Raw genomic sequence first — 16,403 nt, forward strand, 5'->3', positions numbered from 1 at the left:
TGATGGTGTTCTGCTCAGGTTCAGGAAAGAGACAGTTGCTGTAGTAGCAGATATACAACAGATGTTCTTCGGATTTTATGTTGACGAATGCCACCGGGATTGCCTCAGATTTTTCTGGCACGCCGACAACGACGTTGATCAACCTCTGATAGAGTACAGAATGTGTGTACATGTTTTTGGCAACAGTCCTTCGCCGGCTGTTGCCACCTATGGTCTACGGAGATGTGTTGAAGATTGTGGCAATCCTTGTGACGTGGACTTGCAGGAGTTCGTGTCTCGCAATTTTTACGTTGATGACGGTTTAATGTCCTTTCCCACAGTAACCGAGGCGGTCGACGTTCTTAAGAGAGCTCAGAGAGCACTGTTGGAAGGCGGGAACCTGAAACTCCACAAAATTGCATCCAGTAGTGAAGAGGTGATGTCACAGTTTCCTGCTGCTGATTTGGCTAAGACATTAGAGCCACTAGACTTGACACATGATGAACTGCCACTCCATCATAGCCTGGGTATGGCATGGGAACTATCCACAGATACCTTTACTTACCACACATCTGAAAACCAGAAACCGTTCACAAAGCGAGGTCTTCTTTCAACGGTGAATGGGATTTTCGATCCATTGGGCTTCTTGGCGCCGATTATCATCAAGGGCAAGATTATTATGCGTGATGCTGTGAATGAAGCAAATGGCTGGGACGATCCCTTATTGCCTCACACTGAAAAGGCTTGGAGGTCTTGGACTGAACAGCTGAGCAAGCTTTGTGATATACATATCCCTAGATGTTTCCTGACTGTGTCTTTCTCGAAGTGTGTTACAAGAACTTTGCATATCTTCTCTGACGCATCTGAGTTAGCAGTAGCTGCATGTGCATTCCTCAGAGGTGTCAACGAGGATGGAGAGGTCTTCACTGGATTTGTCTTCGGGAAGTCGAAGGTTGCGCCGAAGCACGGCCACACAATACCACGCCTCGAGTTATGTGCTGCAGTTTTGGCTACCGAAATCGGCGAGATGCTTTCGGAACAGTTGGACATTCCCCTCGATCACCTGCGTTATTATACCGACAGCCGAATAGTGCTTGGATATCTTTCAAATGAACGTAGGAGATTCTATGTTTACGTTTCCAACAGAGTCGCTAGAATAAGGAAAATTTCCTCACCTACACAGTGGCAGTATGTCCCTACAGAGGAGAATCCAGCCGATGAGGGGACACGTGGTTTCTCCCCAGAGCAGTTTGCTGACAGTCTATGGTTTAATGGACCATCCTTCCTTCGCAATCACATCAGCCCTGATCTTGATGTCGAATATTCTTTGGTGGAGCCAGAATCGGACAAAGAAGTACGACCTGATGTTCACTCGTGGAAGACTAACATACGTACTACACTTGGAACATCTAGATTCAATCGTTTCTCCAGTTGGAACAGCCTTGTGCGTGCTATCCGTACTATACGAGTTCGGTTAAGGAGTCGTTTCAATATCCAGAATGATCTTACCAGACGCGAGGTTGAGCTTTTCGTCATCAAAGAGCTCCAGATGACCTACTTCAGTAAAGAAATTCAAGCGCTTCGTTCTTCCAAGTCTTTGCCTAAGGATAGCTCTGTGCTTTGCTTGAATCCTCACCTTGATGAGAAGGGACTGCTGCGGGTTGGTGGACGCATTAACCGAGGTGACTTTCATGAGACCGAGAAAAATCCCATCTTGATACCAGGTCGCAGTCATATTGCCAAGCTCCTTGTGCAACATCACCACTTGCAGGTACAACATCAAGGACGCCACATGACCGAAGGTGCAATTCGTAATGCTGGACTTTGGGTAACCGGAGCAAAACGTCTGATTGCTTCCACGATACATCACTGTGTGACATGTCGCAGACTACGAGGGAAGTTTTCCTCTCAGAAAATGTCGGATCTGCCTGTAGATCGCCTGACTCCTTCACCGCCATTCACACTGGTTGGTGTTGATGTATTCGGTCCTTGGAACATCATCACTCGACGTACAAGAGGCGGAAACGCAAGTTCGAAACGATGGGCAGTCCTCTTTACCTGTTTGTACAGCCGAGCAGTCCACATTGAGATCATCCCAGAGATGACGTCATCATCATTTATCAACGCCATGCGGAGGTTCATTGCCGTCCGAGGTGAAGTTTCGGAGTTCCGCTCAGATTGCGGTAGTAATTTTGTAGGAGCGGTCAATGAACTTGGAATTCACTCTATCAACGTGGGAGATCCTCAAGTGAAAACTTACCTGGACACCAACAACATGATCTGGAGATTTAATCCTCCCCATGCATCTCATTTCGGCGGAGTATGGGAGAGAATGATAGGAATAGCCCGACGCATTCTCGACGCGATGCTTCTTGACGTCAAACATGGACAGCTGACAGATGAAGTGCTAGCGACTTTCATGGCCGAGGTTGCTGCTATAATGAATTCTAGACCTTTGGTTGCTGTTTCTTCGGATTGCGAGATGCCTCATTTGCTGTCGCCAGGAAAGTTACTAACTCAGAAGACCAGTGACGACATAATCGTCCCGCAGGACTTAAGTATCAAGGATATGTACCGCTCGCAGTGGCGAATGGTCCAGGTCATGGCGAACACCTTTTGGAAACGCTGGAAATCGGAATTTCTGTTTGCTCGACAAGCTCGTTCTAAGTGGAACTTAGAGACTGTTAATCATAAAGTAGGTGATGTTGTGTTTCTCCGGGACAAGGAATGTCCCCGTCTTTCGTGGCCGACTGGTCTTGTTACCAAGATCTTTCCGAGTGATGACGGACTAGTGCGTAAACTAGAGATCCGGGTTGTGAAAGACGGAAAACCTAGTGTTTTCATTCGACCCATTTCGGAAGTGATTCCGCTGCTTGATTCCTGTGAATAACTTTTTCATGTATTAGTGCCAAGTGTGATGCGAACTGTTGTGACATTTAGATGCAGAGACTGTGCAATGTCAACTTATGAACTCAGCTATATTGATTTATGTGTTTTCAGTGTTTAGTTGCTGTTGACTCGATTCGTATTTCGATCTAAGTTATAGATCTTGTGAAACTTTTCATGAACTTGAGTGATTAGAAATCAGACGGGGAGTGTCATGTTAGTGTAGCAGGGTTATCCCCCTTCTCGGAACTCCTGTCTATATTTGGTAGCGGGGATTTCCATTATCTGTATCGTATGCTGAACGTTTCAAGATGTCGGACGTGTTTACATCGCTGAGCGATTCACACAGTACAATTCTAGGAATTTTACCGTCTCTAGTCCCCCAAAGAGTGAGTTTATTGTCCCATACAAGTTGAAGAATTATGTTCTTCCAATTGTTGTAAAATAGTCACTGCCTTTGATACGCTACACAAGTTGGAACTTATTACCAATTTGCCAATTTTTCCACTGTCCCATTTCGCCCCATAATGTTTTCATCCTGAATCGACCCACTATTTGCTCCCATCTCGATTTCGTGTTCTTTCTATGTTTTTGCTAAATATGAGCCGTAGTAGATTTTTCCCAATTACTCGTGTTGTGTGCCCAAATTTTGGTAAGTGACTTATGAGTGTTCATTTTGTTCTTTCAGTTTTTCACTACATACATGCTCACATCCGTAGTCTGATCTAGATACATACATCGATCAACATGTTGTACTTCGTTTGACTTCTGCGTGTTAGCGACATACTTGAAGTATTGCTTTTTCTGGAATAAAATCGAAGCCAACATTTCTACATGCTTCAAGCGTTTTTCATTTTCATCGATCACAGGCTTGATAGCAACACCTTCTTTGCAGACAACTTACAAGCAGACCGACCCCCAATAAACCCACAACGATGAATTACATACAGCATGAAGATCACTCACAAATTCTAAGAACACTACGGCTTACACACAGCCGACCGAAAATGAGTACACGATCCGGCTCGGTGTAATTTCCGTTGCATGGGACACACAGGTAACAGACCACCTCGGAATTCAAGTAAAACACCATGTTTGAATGTGGAAAGGTTTGACTACACATAGTATGGAAAAAAAACACAATGTAAACATGGGCCATGTGATTCAAATGTAGCGTTACTCTATGTCTAGACCGTATTATGTTTGATCATAATACCAAACGTCACATGAACCAATCTAAAATTGGCAGGGACCAACTTAAGGCATGTTTGGTCACGAAGGAACAATTAAATGTTAATATTTACCGTCTCAACGCGAATGTTTGGTCCCGAAGGAACAATTAAATGTTAATATTATAGATAAAATGGTAACATTAACTTACAAAACAAGAGAAGGGAGATAACTCGGAGATGTAGACAGATGCCCAGTATTTTCATTTGGTATGACATAGAAAATAAATTCAGTTATTATATATTTAAGTGATACGTATGTATACTTTCAACATATGTACGACCGTATTGGAATGTCCATATTTCATCATGACCACAATGGCAATACCACTGTGCAACTGAAATTAATGGTCGTTTCGCTATATATTGAATGACATCGTGAACAAAATTCCACTGTTGTCAGGAATTCTCCATTTACTTTTAATGACACGTGGCAAATGTAACTTTTCTTCAAACTTTATCCACCAGTGGACCACAACCTGAAAAATTCTATAATTCTAGGTGCTCGCTGTGATTATTATGGTGGCCAGGTCTCCTATTAGTGTAATAAAGACAGCACATGGAAACCCATAGCGCTTTACAGGGGAGGATCAAGGATTTCGCGTTAGAGAGGACGCAATTTCGCCACTTAAATTTTGATTAAAAAGGCTTTCTGTCGCTATGTTTGGAAGAAACGTAAGAATCCGTTCCACAAACGTGTGTGTTCCGGTTTTCCTTGACCCCAGTGTTTGATGTTAAGTTTTGAATACCGTCCGAAAAAAGGTCTACAAAAGAATACATTATTGTAACAGAGGTCATTTTTCATCTCAATGCCTCCGCTAGGAAACGAACCCGGGACCCCTGGCTTACTAGTCTCACGCTCAACCAATCGAGCTAAAGAGAAGTTCTCTCTAGCAGCTAGTATTTTACCAGGGTTATAATATCTATCAAAACTTCATAGGCTAGGTTCTTATCGATGTTTTCTAATCCGTTTTAATTTTTGAGACTAATTGGAAAATGTAACTTGCGGTCGCTCTTTCAAATTCCTTCGGGTCCATTAAAGGATACCCCTCCCTTCCTTCGGGTCCAGAAAAGGATACCCCTCCCTTCCTTCGGGTCCATTAAAGGATACCCCTCCATTCCTTCGGGTCCAGAAAAGGATACCCAACCCTTCCTTCGGGTCCATTAAAGGATACCCCTCCATTCCTTCGGGTCCAGAAAAGGATACCCCTCCCTTCCCTCGGGTCCATTAAAGGATACCCCTCCATTCCTTCGGGTCCATTAAAGGATACCCCTCCCTTCCCTCGGGTCCGTTCCTACGTACTTAATAGAGTGAGAGCTAAAGAACATCTTTAAGCGGTAAAAGTAAATCAATTCGTTGATTAAATTACAAAGAAACAAATTATCAGGGAGTGATACTAACATATAATGTCCCCTGTTCGTATGTGATGGAAGTTCCGTAGACCTATAAGTGTTGGTGACATTTCTTTTTGTTATTCTACCGAAATATCGCCAGGATTGCCAGTAAGTTATCCAAATGTTTTTCACCATTTTTGTCTTGGTCGTGATCGACAAAGTGCTGGTATGCGATAACAAACCTACTGTTTTTTAATCCAACACCACCGACGCTTTACAAATTAACGTTCTTTTTAAATGAATCGTTCCATATTCATGAAGTCCCCCTTTTTCTGTGTCATTTTACAGCGTTGCATGTTGACCTGTAGCACAGTGATTACAGCGGCGAAGTACGACACTTCCTTGTTGAGGACACTCATCTAATGCGTGACTGGTAACTTAAAACGGATCCTGGTGCACATGTACTATTTTTAGAAATGTTTTCTTACTCTAAATCATACAGGACGCCCAAAATCGTCAATTTGTCATATAATGACGGAGTAAAATTTACACCAAAACGTGACAGATGCCAATCCTGCCCTTGTTCAATCTCGAATACAAAACTCCATGATAGGGCTGAACCGTTACCGTAATGTGTCATAATTCTGTTGTCCTTTCTGACAGACTGACTACAGTAATATGTCATACCCTAGTTGTGCTTTCTGACAGACTGACTACAGTAATATGTCATACCCTTGTTGTGCTTTCTGACAGACTGACTACAGTAATATGTCATACCCTTGTTGTCCTTTCTGACAGACTGACTACAGTAATATGTCATACCCTTGTTGTCCTTTCTGACAGACTGACTACAGAAATATGTCATAACCTTGTTGTCCTTTCTGACAGACTGACTACAGAAATATCTCATACCCTAGTTGTGCTTTCTGACAGACTGACTACAGTAATATGTCATACCCTTGTTGTGCTTTCTGACAGACTGACTACAGTAATATGTCATACCCTTGTTGTCCTTTCTGACAGACTGACTACAGTAATATGTCATACCCTTGTTGTCCTTTCTGACAGACTGGCTACAATAATATGCCATAGCCTTGTTGCCTTTCTGACAGACTGGCTACAGTAATATGTCATACCCTTGTTGTCCTTTCTGACAGACTGACTACAGAAATATCTCATACCCTTGTTGTCCTTTCTGACAGACTGGCTACAATAATATGCCATAGCCTTGTTGCCTTTCTGACAGACTGACTACAGTAATATGTCATACCCTTGATGTCCTTTCTGACAGACTGACTACAGTAATATGTCATACCCTTGTTGTCCTTTCTGACAGACTGGCTACAGTAATATGTCATACCCTTGTTGTCCTTTCTGACAGACTGACTACAGAAATATGTCATACCCTTGTTGTCCTTTCTGACAGACTGACTACAGAAATATCTCATACCCTTGTTGTCCTTTCTGACAGACTGGCTACAATAATATGCCATAGCCTTGTTGTCCTTTCTGACAGACTGACTACAGTAATATGTCATACCCTTGATGTCCTTTCTGACAGACTGACTACAGTAATATGTCATACCCTTGTTGTCCTTTCTGACAGACTGGCTACAGTAATATGTCATACCCTTGTTGTCCTTTCTGACAGTCTGGCTACAGTAATATGTCATACCCTTGTTGTCCTTTCTGACAGACTGACTACAGTAATATGTCATACCCTTGTTGTCCTTTCTGACAGTCTGGCTACAGTAATATGTCATACCCTTGTTGTCCTTTTTGACAGTCTGGCTACAGTAATATGTCATACCCTTCTTGTCCTTTCTGACAGACTTGCTACAGTAATATGTCATACCCTTGTTGCCTTTCTGACAGTCTGGCTATAGTGATATGTCATACCCTTGTTGTCCTTTCTGACACACAGGCTACAGTAATATGTCATGCCCTTGTTGTCCTTTCTGACACACAGGCTACAGTAATGTCATACCCTTGTTGTCCTTTCTGACACACAGGCTACAGTAATTTCATACCCTTGTTGTCCTTTCTGACAGTCTGGCTACAGTAATATGTCATAACCTAGCTTCAGTGATATGTCATACCCTTGTTGTCCTTTCTGACAGTCTGGCTACGGTAATATGTCATAACCTAGCTTCAGTGATATGTCATACTCTTGTTGTCCTTTATGACAGAATAGCTACACTAATATGTCATACCAAACTTTGTCCAATGAGAATGTTTTATTTGATTTGAGTAGCCAGTTATAACACAATCGCACATGACACTTTTTCGATATCTTCAGGTTCAGAGACCGTATTGTTTAATCCACTGTGCACTTAATACAATGGGAAGGTACCAGTATTGCCTTTGTCCATATATTTTAAGAAAGTAATGCCATAATCTGAAGGAAGAGAGACAGAGGTTGTTGGATAGAACTTTAATAGATTAAGACAAAATATGTAAATATGGAAAATACTGAGAATGCAAGAGACAACAACAAATATCGACTAGGGAAGGGGAGCGACAACAAGGAACACTACAACAAAAATGAGTTTTGTATTTTCTTTTTATTGAGCACATCATTGTAAAATAAACTAAACATCATGTCGCTTTGTGATCAACACCAACAGCCTCTGCTACAGAAGAAAAACCATCAGCCTCCAGTAGCTGTCCAAGTTCTCTCTTAATCTTACTGACCACTGGCGGCCCACCATAAATTAAGGCACTGTATAACTGCACCAGACTAGCTCCTGCTTTGATTTTATTATAAGCATCTTGGCCGGAAGCGATACCTCCCACACCAATAATGGGTATTTTACCTTTGGTCAGTCTGTACATGTCAGATATGGTGTCTGTGGCTAGTGTCCGAAGAGGGGCCCCACTAAGTCCACCTGTTTCTACCTTGTGGTCACTTTGTAAGCTAGAAGGTCGAGATATTGTTGTGTTACTTATTATGAAACCATCTATGAAGCCCTCCCGCTTTGTCACTACTGCTGCCACATCCTCCTTGTCCTTCTGTGTGAGGTCTGGTGCGATCTTGACGAGAATAGGTGGTTTCTGGTCAAGCTTTAGATTATCCCTTGCTGCAACCACTTGGTCTAGAAGCTTTTCCAGTCGCTCCCTGCCCTGCATATCTCGCAGTCCTGGTGTGTTAGGACTAGACACGTTAACAACAAGATAGTCTGACACACCTCCAAACTGTTTCACGCCTTCAACATAATCCCCTATAGGTGAAGGCGACTCCTTATTTTTGCCCAGATTAACCCCGACTACTCCTTTCATAGCTCCTGGTCTCTCCCTGTCCTGAACTCGTCTCTGTAGCACTGCTGCATGCCCCTCACTGTTGAACCCGTATCTAAAAAAAAAGGGGGATGGTTTGAAACATAAATCCACAAAATGTAAAACATACACCTCTCGTGGAAATTGTGATAGTAAACTTTCGGCTGTATCAGAAAATCATCCCTTAAAAGATGATCCTACATGAACCACAGCTTATCCGAGGTATTTACCTTTTTATTTGACAGTACCAGCCTAGGCAAAAAGCTATGTTCTAGAATTAGATAACACCAAATTGTTAGCTTACTGGAAGATATTTTTCCCCAGAATCAGGTCTATTAATACCTATCTGACAATGAAAAATAGTACCTATTGATAATTGCATTGTCTTCCCGCAGACGGAAAACACGGGGCGGTGGGTTACCAGGCTGTGGCTGCGGTGTGACACTTCCAACCTCCACAAAGCCAAAGCCTATAGCCAAGAGCCCTTCTACTGCCTCTCCATCCTTGTCAAATCCTGCTGCCAGTCCTACAGGGTTTTTGAACTTTCGACCAAACACGGTTGTGCTAAGGGAGGGTGGATCTGGAGTCCATTGTCTGGGTACCATCTTGTACTTAGCAGCCTTCACAGCAAATCTGTGTGCTGTCTCTGCATCTAGCATTTGTAAAGAGGGCATCAACACTTCTTTATAAAATTTTTCCCCTCCTGATATTGTCTCAAATCCAGTAAATGCTAACGTGCCACCAATCATCATGATGCCTAACTCCTTCATGTACTTCGCAAATGAAAATGTTGTTCTGGTTTTTATTGTTGACATCTTGATTCAGTTGTCCTGAAACATTGACACATGTATAGATGTTCATTTTACTGAGAAATGAATAATATTGGTAATATATACATAAGAGAAATAATTCACACCATATTTCATCGTCTGTAAACAGGACAAGGGAAGTAACTTTGCTCAATTATGCTTGAAGTAAATGTTATTTGTTGGTAACGAAAGTGAATCTTTTGAAAGTGAATATTGTCCAAAGTTATATTTACCTTCTCATCACAGTCCTAAATAATATGTGTTATATACATATCTCCCTTTCACTCGTTTCAGATAACAGATATATCACTATTGCAATATGTTCAATATGACAATTTTTTTCCATCTGTAATAAACAATTTTGACAGGGGGAGATAACTTTTTCTACACAGCAAATCTGAAGTATGTGCTCCGGGATATCCATAGCCTGTGTTTGAACATGTGTTTAAGGGACACGATCCTACAAAACTCCGCATATTTATGCAAATTTCGAAGATTTATTTCAGTGGTGCAGAGATTGATCTGATATAAACCTGTGGTTATAAAACGGAAATAAGAATGATAAATGGAGATCAATGTGTAAACAGAATCATCATAAAATCTACCAGAAGTATCTTAAATTATCTACAGTGTAATGCTGATAACTTACGGCGAAATATTCAAATAAATAAGCGAATAATGATTAAATACCCTTCAAATTGCAAGTGAATGTTATCCATGTGTCCCGAACTGACCTGCCGGCTGTTAGTCGTCCGACATACTAAATGTGTGGTTAAACGTGCCACAGCGTATTATATTAAAATAAAGTAAATGACGTACTATCCCGACATTGTTTATAATTTGATATAAACTGGTTACAGACATATATCTTACATGCTGCAATAAGCATTTCATTTGAGACGAATAACTTACCTGTTACACAACCCGGCACAACACGATACATGTCTAAATGACGAAACGAATATGGATTCCGGAACAGTCAGCAGCGCGAAATACACCAGCTACGAATATATAACACACCGATAAAGTTACAGAGAAAAACCGGTCTCTGTGTAAGGACAGATCTTTTATTGAATTTCAACATTCGAAGCTGTATTTAATTATATATTTAAATAATTATTTTCTACAATCTACTTTTCTGTTTATATAAAATTAATTTCTACAATCTGTATTATACGTCCCTGATATATAATTATTTTCTACAAACTACTTTTCTGTTTTATAAAATTATTTTCTACAATCTGTATTATACGTCCCTGATATATAATTATTTTCTACAAACTACTTTTCTGTTTATATAAAATTATTTTCTACAATCTGTATTATACGTCCCTGATATATAATTATTTTCTACAATCTACTTTTCTGTTTTATAAAATTATTTTCTACAATCTGTATTATACGTCCCTGATAGATAATTATTTTCTACAAACTACTTTTCTGTTTATATAAAATTATTTTCTACAATCTGTATTATACGTCCCTGATATATAATTATTTTCTACAATCTACTTTTCTGTTTATATAAAATTATTTTCTACAATCTGTATTATACGTCCCTGATATATAATTATTTTCTACAAACTACTTTTCTGTTTTATAAAATTATTTTCTACAATCTGTATTATACGTCCCTGATATATAATTATTTTCTACAATCTACTTTTCTGTTTATATAAAATTATTTTCTACAATCTGTATTATACGTCCCTGATATATAATTATTTTCTACAAACTACTTTTCTGTTTATATAAAATTATTTTCTACAATCTGTATTATACGTCCCTGATATATAATTATTTTCTACAATCTACTTTTCTGTTTATATAAAATTATTTTCTACAATCTGTATTATACGTCCCTGATATATAATTATTTTCTACAAACTACTTTTCTGTTTTATAAAATTATTTTCTACAATCTGTATTATACGTCCCTGATATATAATTATTTTCTACAAACTACTTTTCTGTTTATATAAAATTATTTTCTACAATCTGTATTATACGTCCCTGATAGATAATTATTTTCTACAATCTACTTTTCTGTTTATATAAAATTATTTTCTACAATCTGTATTATACGTCCCTGATATAAAATTATTTTCTACAATCTGTATTATACGTCCCTGATATATAATTATTTTCTACAATCTACTTTTCTGTTTTATAAAATTATTTTCTACAATCTGTATTATACGTCCCTGATATATAATTATTTTCTACAAACTACTTTTCTGTTTATATAAAATTATTTTCTACAATCTGTATTATACGTCCCTGATATATAATTATTTTCTACAATCTACTTTTCTGTTTTATAAAATTATTTTCTACAATCTGTATTATACGTCCCTGATAGATAATTATTTTCTACAAACTACTTTTCTGTTTATATAAAATTATTTTCTACAATCTGTATTATACGTCCCTGATATAAAATTATTTTCTACAATCTGTATTATACGTCCCTGATATATAATTATTTTCTACAATCTACTTTTCTGTTTTATAAAATTATTTTCTACAATCTGTATTATACGTCCCTGATATATAATTATTTTCTACAAACTACTTTTCTGTTTATATAAAATTATTTTCTACAATCTGTATTATACGTCCCTGATATATAATTATTTTCTACAATCTACTTTTCTGTTTTATAAAATTATTTTCTACAATCTGTATTGTACGTCCCTGATATATAATTATTTTCTACAATCTACTTTTCTGTTTATATAAAATTATTTTCTACAATCTGTATTATACGTCCCTGATATATAATTATTTTCTACAAACTACTTTTCTGTTTATATAAAATTATTTTCTACAATCTGTATTATACGTCCCTGATAGATAATTATTTTCTACAAACTACTTTTCTGTTTTATAAAATTATTTTCTACAATCTGTATTATACGTCCCTGATAGATAATTATTCTCTACAATGTACTTTTGTGTATATATATATAATTGTTTTCTACAATCTACTTTTCTGTTTATATATAATTATTTTCTACAATGTACTATTATGATTTTTTTTACAGAAGACACCAGATCAGAAGCATCATGTACTTATCCAGGTAATACAGTACCAAGTATGTATGAGACTGTTCTCAACAACATGTTTTTGTAGGTTATACCCGGTATCATTCATAAAGATAACCATTAGCCTTCGTTTAGACCGGTTGTTTCTTTAGTGGCGAGTGGATACTAGTTTAACTTAACTTTCAGACGGTTTAAACAATTAAAAAACCCAGTGATCTCACGCGGAGATTTAAAAACAGAAAAAAAGTCTGAACATTGTTCGCAGAGCAGATATGATTATATAGAACAGAGATGTAAATATCTCTGTAGAGATTAAATAACATGAAATAACAAAATTACATAATAATTACATAATGTCGGTCACGAGAAGAAAATTAGATGGTTCCTGAGGGCCCCGACTATCTCTCTGTATGTCATGAGAAGAATATTAAATGGTCCTTAAGGATCCTGACTATCTCTCTGTATGTCGTGAGAAGAATATTAAATGGTCCTTAAGGATCCTGACTATCTCTCTGTATGTCGTGAGAAGAGTATTAAATGGTCCTTAAGGATCCTGACTATCTCTCTGTATGTCATGAGAAGAGTATTAAATGGTCCTTAAGGATCCTGACTATCTCTCTGTATGTCATGAGAAGAGTATTAAATGGTCCTTAAGGATCCTGACTATCTCTCTGTATGTCGTGAGAAGAATATTAAATGGTCCTTAAGGATCCTGACTATCTCTCTGTATGTCGTGAGAAGAATATTAAATGGTCCTTAAGGATCCTGACTATCTCTCTGTATGTCATGAGAAGAGTATTAAATGGTCCTTAAGGATCCTGACTATCTCTCTGTATGTCATGAGAAGAGTATTAAATGGTCCTTAAGGATCCTGACTATCTCTCTGTATGTCGTGAGAAGAATATTAAATGGTCCTTAAGGATCCTGACTATCTCTCTGTATGTCATGAGAAGAGTATTAAATGGTCCTTAAGGATCCTGATTTTCTATCTATACAAATTGTCGATTGGTTACAAAATAATCCAGAATTAAAACATACTAAAAAGTCTGCAAAAATCAGATGAAAACAAGCATACATCAATAATTTGCGAGTCGTAATACAAAAACAAACTTGTTCAAGAATAAGGAGTATCACCAATCAGGAGAAATCCATTTTTCAAAATTTCATATTAATCTTGTTTCCGTTTTATAAAACGGGAACGGAAAATACTAAAATACAGATCGATGTGATACGAAATGAATTATACTGAAATACGGAACAGAAAAAAAATTGTACTAATTCAGTCCCTATCAAGAACTATCATCGCTAGTCCATGTGACAATTAACAAGTGTGAATTTCAATCCATTTGGCATTAAACTGACAAATATTGACATATCTTCTGATTTCTCTAGTTTGAGAAAATACAAGGACTCCAAAACAGCTAACATTAATCACCATCTCATAGTAATGAAGCACGGTCCTAGGCAGCTGATTACACTGCGCACGGTCCTAGGCAAGTGCATCGCCATAGTAATGATTACACTCACGGTCCCAGTGCATCATAGTAATGATTACACTGATTACACTAAGCACGGTCCTAGGCAGTGCATTACCATCTCATAGTGATTACACTAAGCACGGTCCTAGGCAATCCATAGGCATTACACTGCAGTGCATCACCATCTCACAGGCAGGTCCTAGGCAGTGCATCACCATCTCATAGTAATGATTACACTGCAGCAGGCAGTGCATCACCATCTCATAGTAATGATTAGCACGGTCCAGTGCATCACCATCTCATAGTAATGATTACACTAAGCACGGTCCTAGGCAGTGCATCACCATCTCATAGTAATGATTACACTAAGCACGGTCCTAGGCAGTGCATCACCATCTCATAGTAATGATTACACTAAGCACGGTCCTAGGCAGTGCATCACCATCTCATAGTAATGATTACACTAAGCACGGTCCTAGGCAGTGCATCACCATCTCATAGTAATGATTACACTAAGCACGGTCCTAGGCAGTGCATCACCATCTCATAGTAATGATTACACTGCGCACGGTCCTAGGCAGTGCATCACCATCTCATAGTAATGATTACACTGCGCACGGTCCTAGGCAGTGCATCACCATCTCATAGTAATGATTACACTGCGCACGGTCCTAGGCAGTGCATCACCATCTCATAGTAATGATTACACTAAGCACGGCCCTAGGCAGTGCATCACCATCTCATAGTAATGATTACACTGCGCACGGTCCTAGGCAGTGCATCACCATCTCATAGTAATGATTACACTGCGCACGGTCCTAGGCAGTGCATCACCATCTCATAGTAATGATTACACTGCGCACGGTCCTAGGCAGTGCATCACCATCTCATAGTAATGATTACACTGCGCACGGTCCTAGGCAGTGCATCACCATCTCATAGTAATGATTACACTGCGCACGGTCCTAGGCAGTGCATCACCATCTCATAGTAATGATTACACTGCGCACGGTCCTAGGCAGTGCATCACCATCTCATAGTAATGATTACACTGCGCACGGTCCTAGGCAGTGCATCACCATCTCATAGTAATGATTACACTGCGTGCGGTCCTAGGTAGTGCCTACTATTAGAGTAGATAAAATAGAGACGTGCACGAAACGTTTAGGTAGACATGAGACCTCGATTTCTGGGATGGGATCGAGCGGCATTTGGAGACTTTACCGAAACTGAATCAGTTACATGTTGGACACTTATCCTTACCCACAGCTGTACCTAGAACATGTTGGACACGTGCCCTTTCCCACAGCTGTACCTAGAACATGCTGGGCACGTGTCCTCTCCCAGGGCTGTACATACACTTCCTCTTAGATGTACTACACTTTATTTAAAAGAACAATTTATCAACAACTACAATTCATTAAAAATATAACAAATGTAAAACCCTCTGAAACGATGTGTACTCGTCATTCACAGCCTATGAATTATCTATCGTTGTGAGCCGATGCCAGAAACACTGGTATATATAGACACTGTATTGTTTATGTTTTGCATGTCACATTGATCCATGCTCTCGTTTACCTGTATCATATATACATGGTTTTCACTTTAAGTTTCCTTATTCGAGCACGCGAGTTTTTTTTCAGTGTGAAATAATTGTAAGTCGATTCTAAATACACACTGTGATACCGGTCGAGTATCGGAAGGATCGATTGATCAAGCAGTGTTCATTAGACAACGAAACTAGTTTCCTTAATACGAAAACAGAGCCCTGAAGATAAATACAAATGCAGAGTTGGGTTTTTTCCCCGACAAGACAATACATTCCTCACACAATCAATGGCTTTACTCATATGCTTTACTAGCTACATATGCCCCAGTATACTGCTCGCCAAATGTCGTGGTAAAGTTACTCGGTGCGCAATGGTTTAAATGTCCAACTTTTTAAATTAATTTTTTGCCTTCACAGAACCAACCCGGAAGTATCTGCATCGTTATTACCAAATTAGGCGAACTATAAAATACCGACTATTACGTGCCGGTGTACATAGTGTTGACACCAGTACAATAGTAGATAGTAATTAAGACCTTAGTCATGGAAAATCTTAGCTTTATGTATACGTCCATGGCCAGTGGGTGTGACTCAAGTGTCCAGGTATCGGTATGGTAATTTAGGGGCGAGGCCTGGTGTCAAGGACTGCTGTTAGGAATGGGCTTAGTGGTATGGTTGTGGCCTTTGGTCAAGGGTGCGGTCTGGTGTCAAGGGACACTATAAGGGATGGGCGTAGTGTCATGGATGCGGCCTGGTATTAGGGGTGGGGCCTGGTGTCAAGGGTGGGGTCTGGTGCCAGGGGTAGTTCATA

The 16,403-nt window shown here is 39.1% G+C and overlaps 2 protein-coding genes across 2 annotated transcripts in view; both read right to left on the minus strand.

Moving 5' to 3' along the window:
* Positions 1-16,403, minus strand: part of LOC132557789 (uncharacterized) — a gene marked incomplete at its 3' end in the record, with an annotated part of 148,001 nt that overhangs the window by 131,207 nt on the left and 391 nt on the right.
* On the minus strand, positions 7,975-9,532 carry LOC132557792 (dihydroorotate dehydrogenase (quinone), mitochondrial-like). The gene is made up of 2 exons (XM_060222320.1): positions 9,072-9,532; positions 7,975-8,781 (listed from the first exon to the last, which is right to left on the minus strand). The coding sequence occupies exons 1-2, from the start codon at positions 9,518-9,520 to the stop codon at positions 8,028-8,030; spliced, it is 1,203 nt and encodes a 400-aa protein (XP_060078303.1). The 5' UTR covers positions 9,521-9,532; the 3' UTR covers positions 7,975-8,027.

Source organism: Ylistrum balloti, unplaced genomic scaffold (assembly GCF_031769215.1).
Source record: "Ylistrum balloti isolate Yb309-2 unplaced genomic scaffold, AGI_CSIRO_Ybal_v1 Utg370724, whole genome shotgun sequence".
NCBI lineage: Eukaryota > Metazoa > Mollusca > Bivalvia > Pectinida > Pectinidae > Ylistrum > Ylistrum balloti.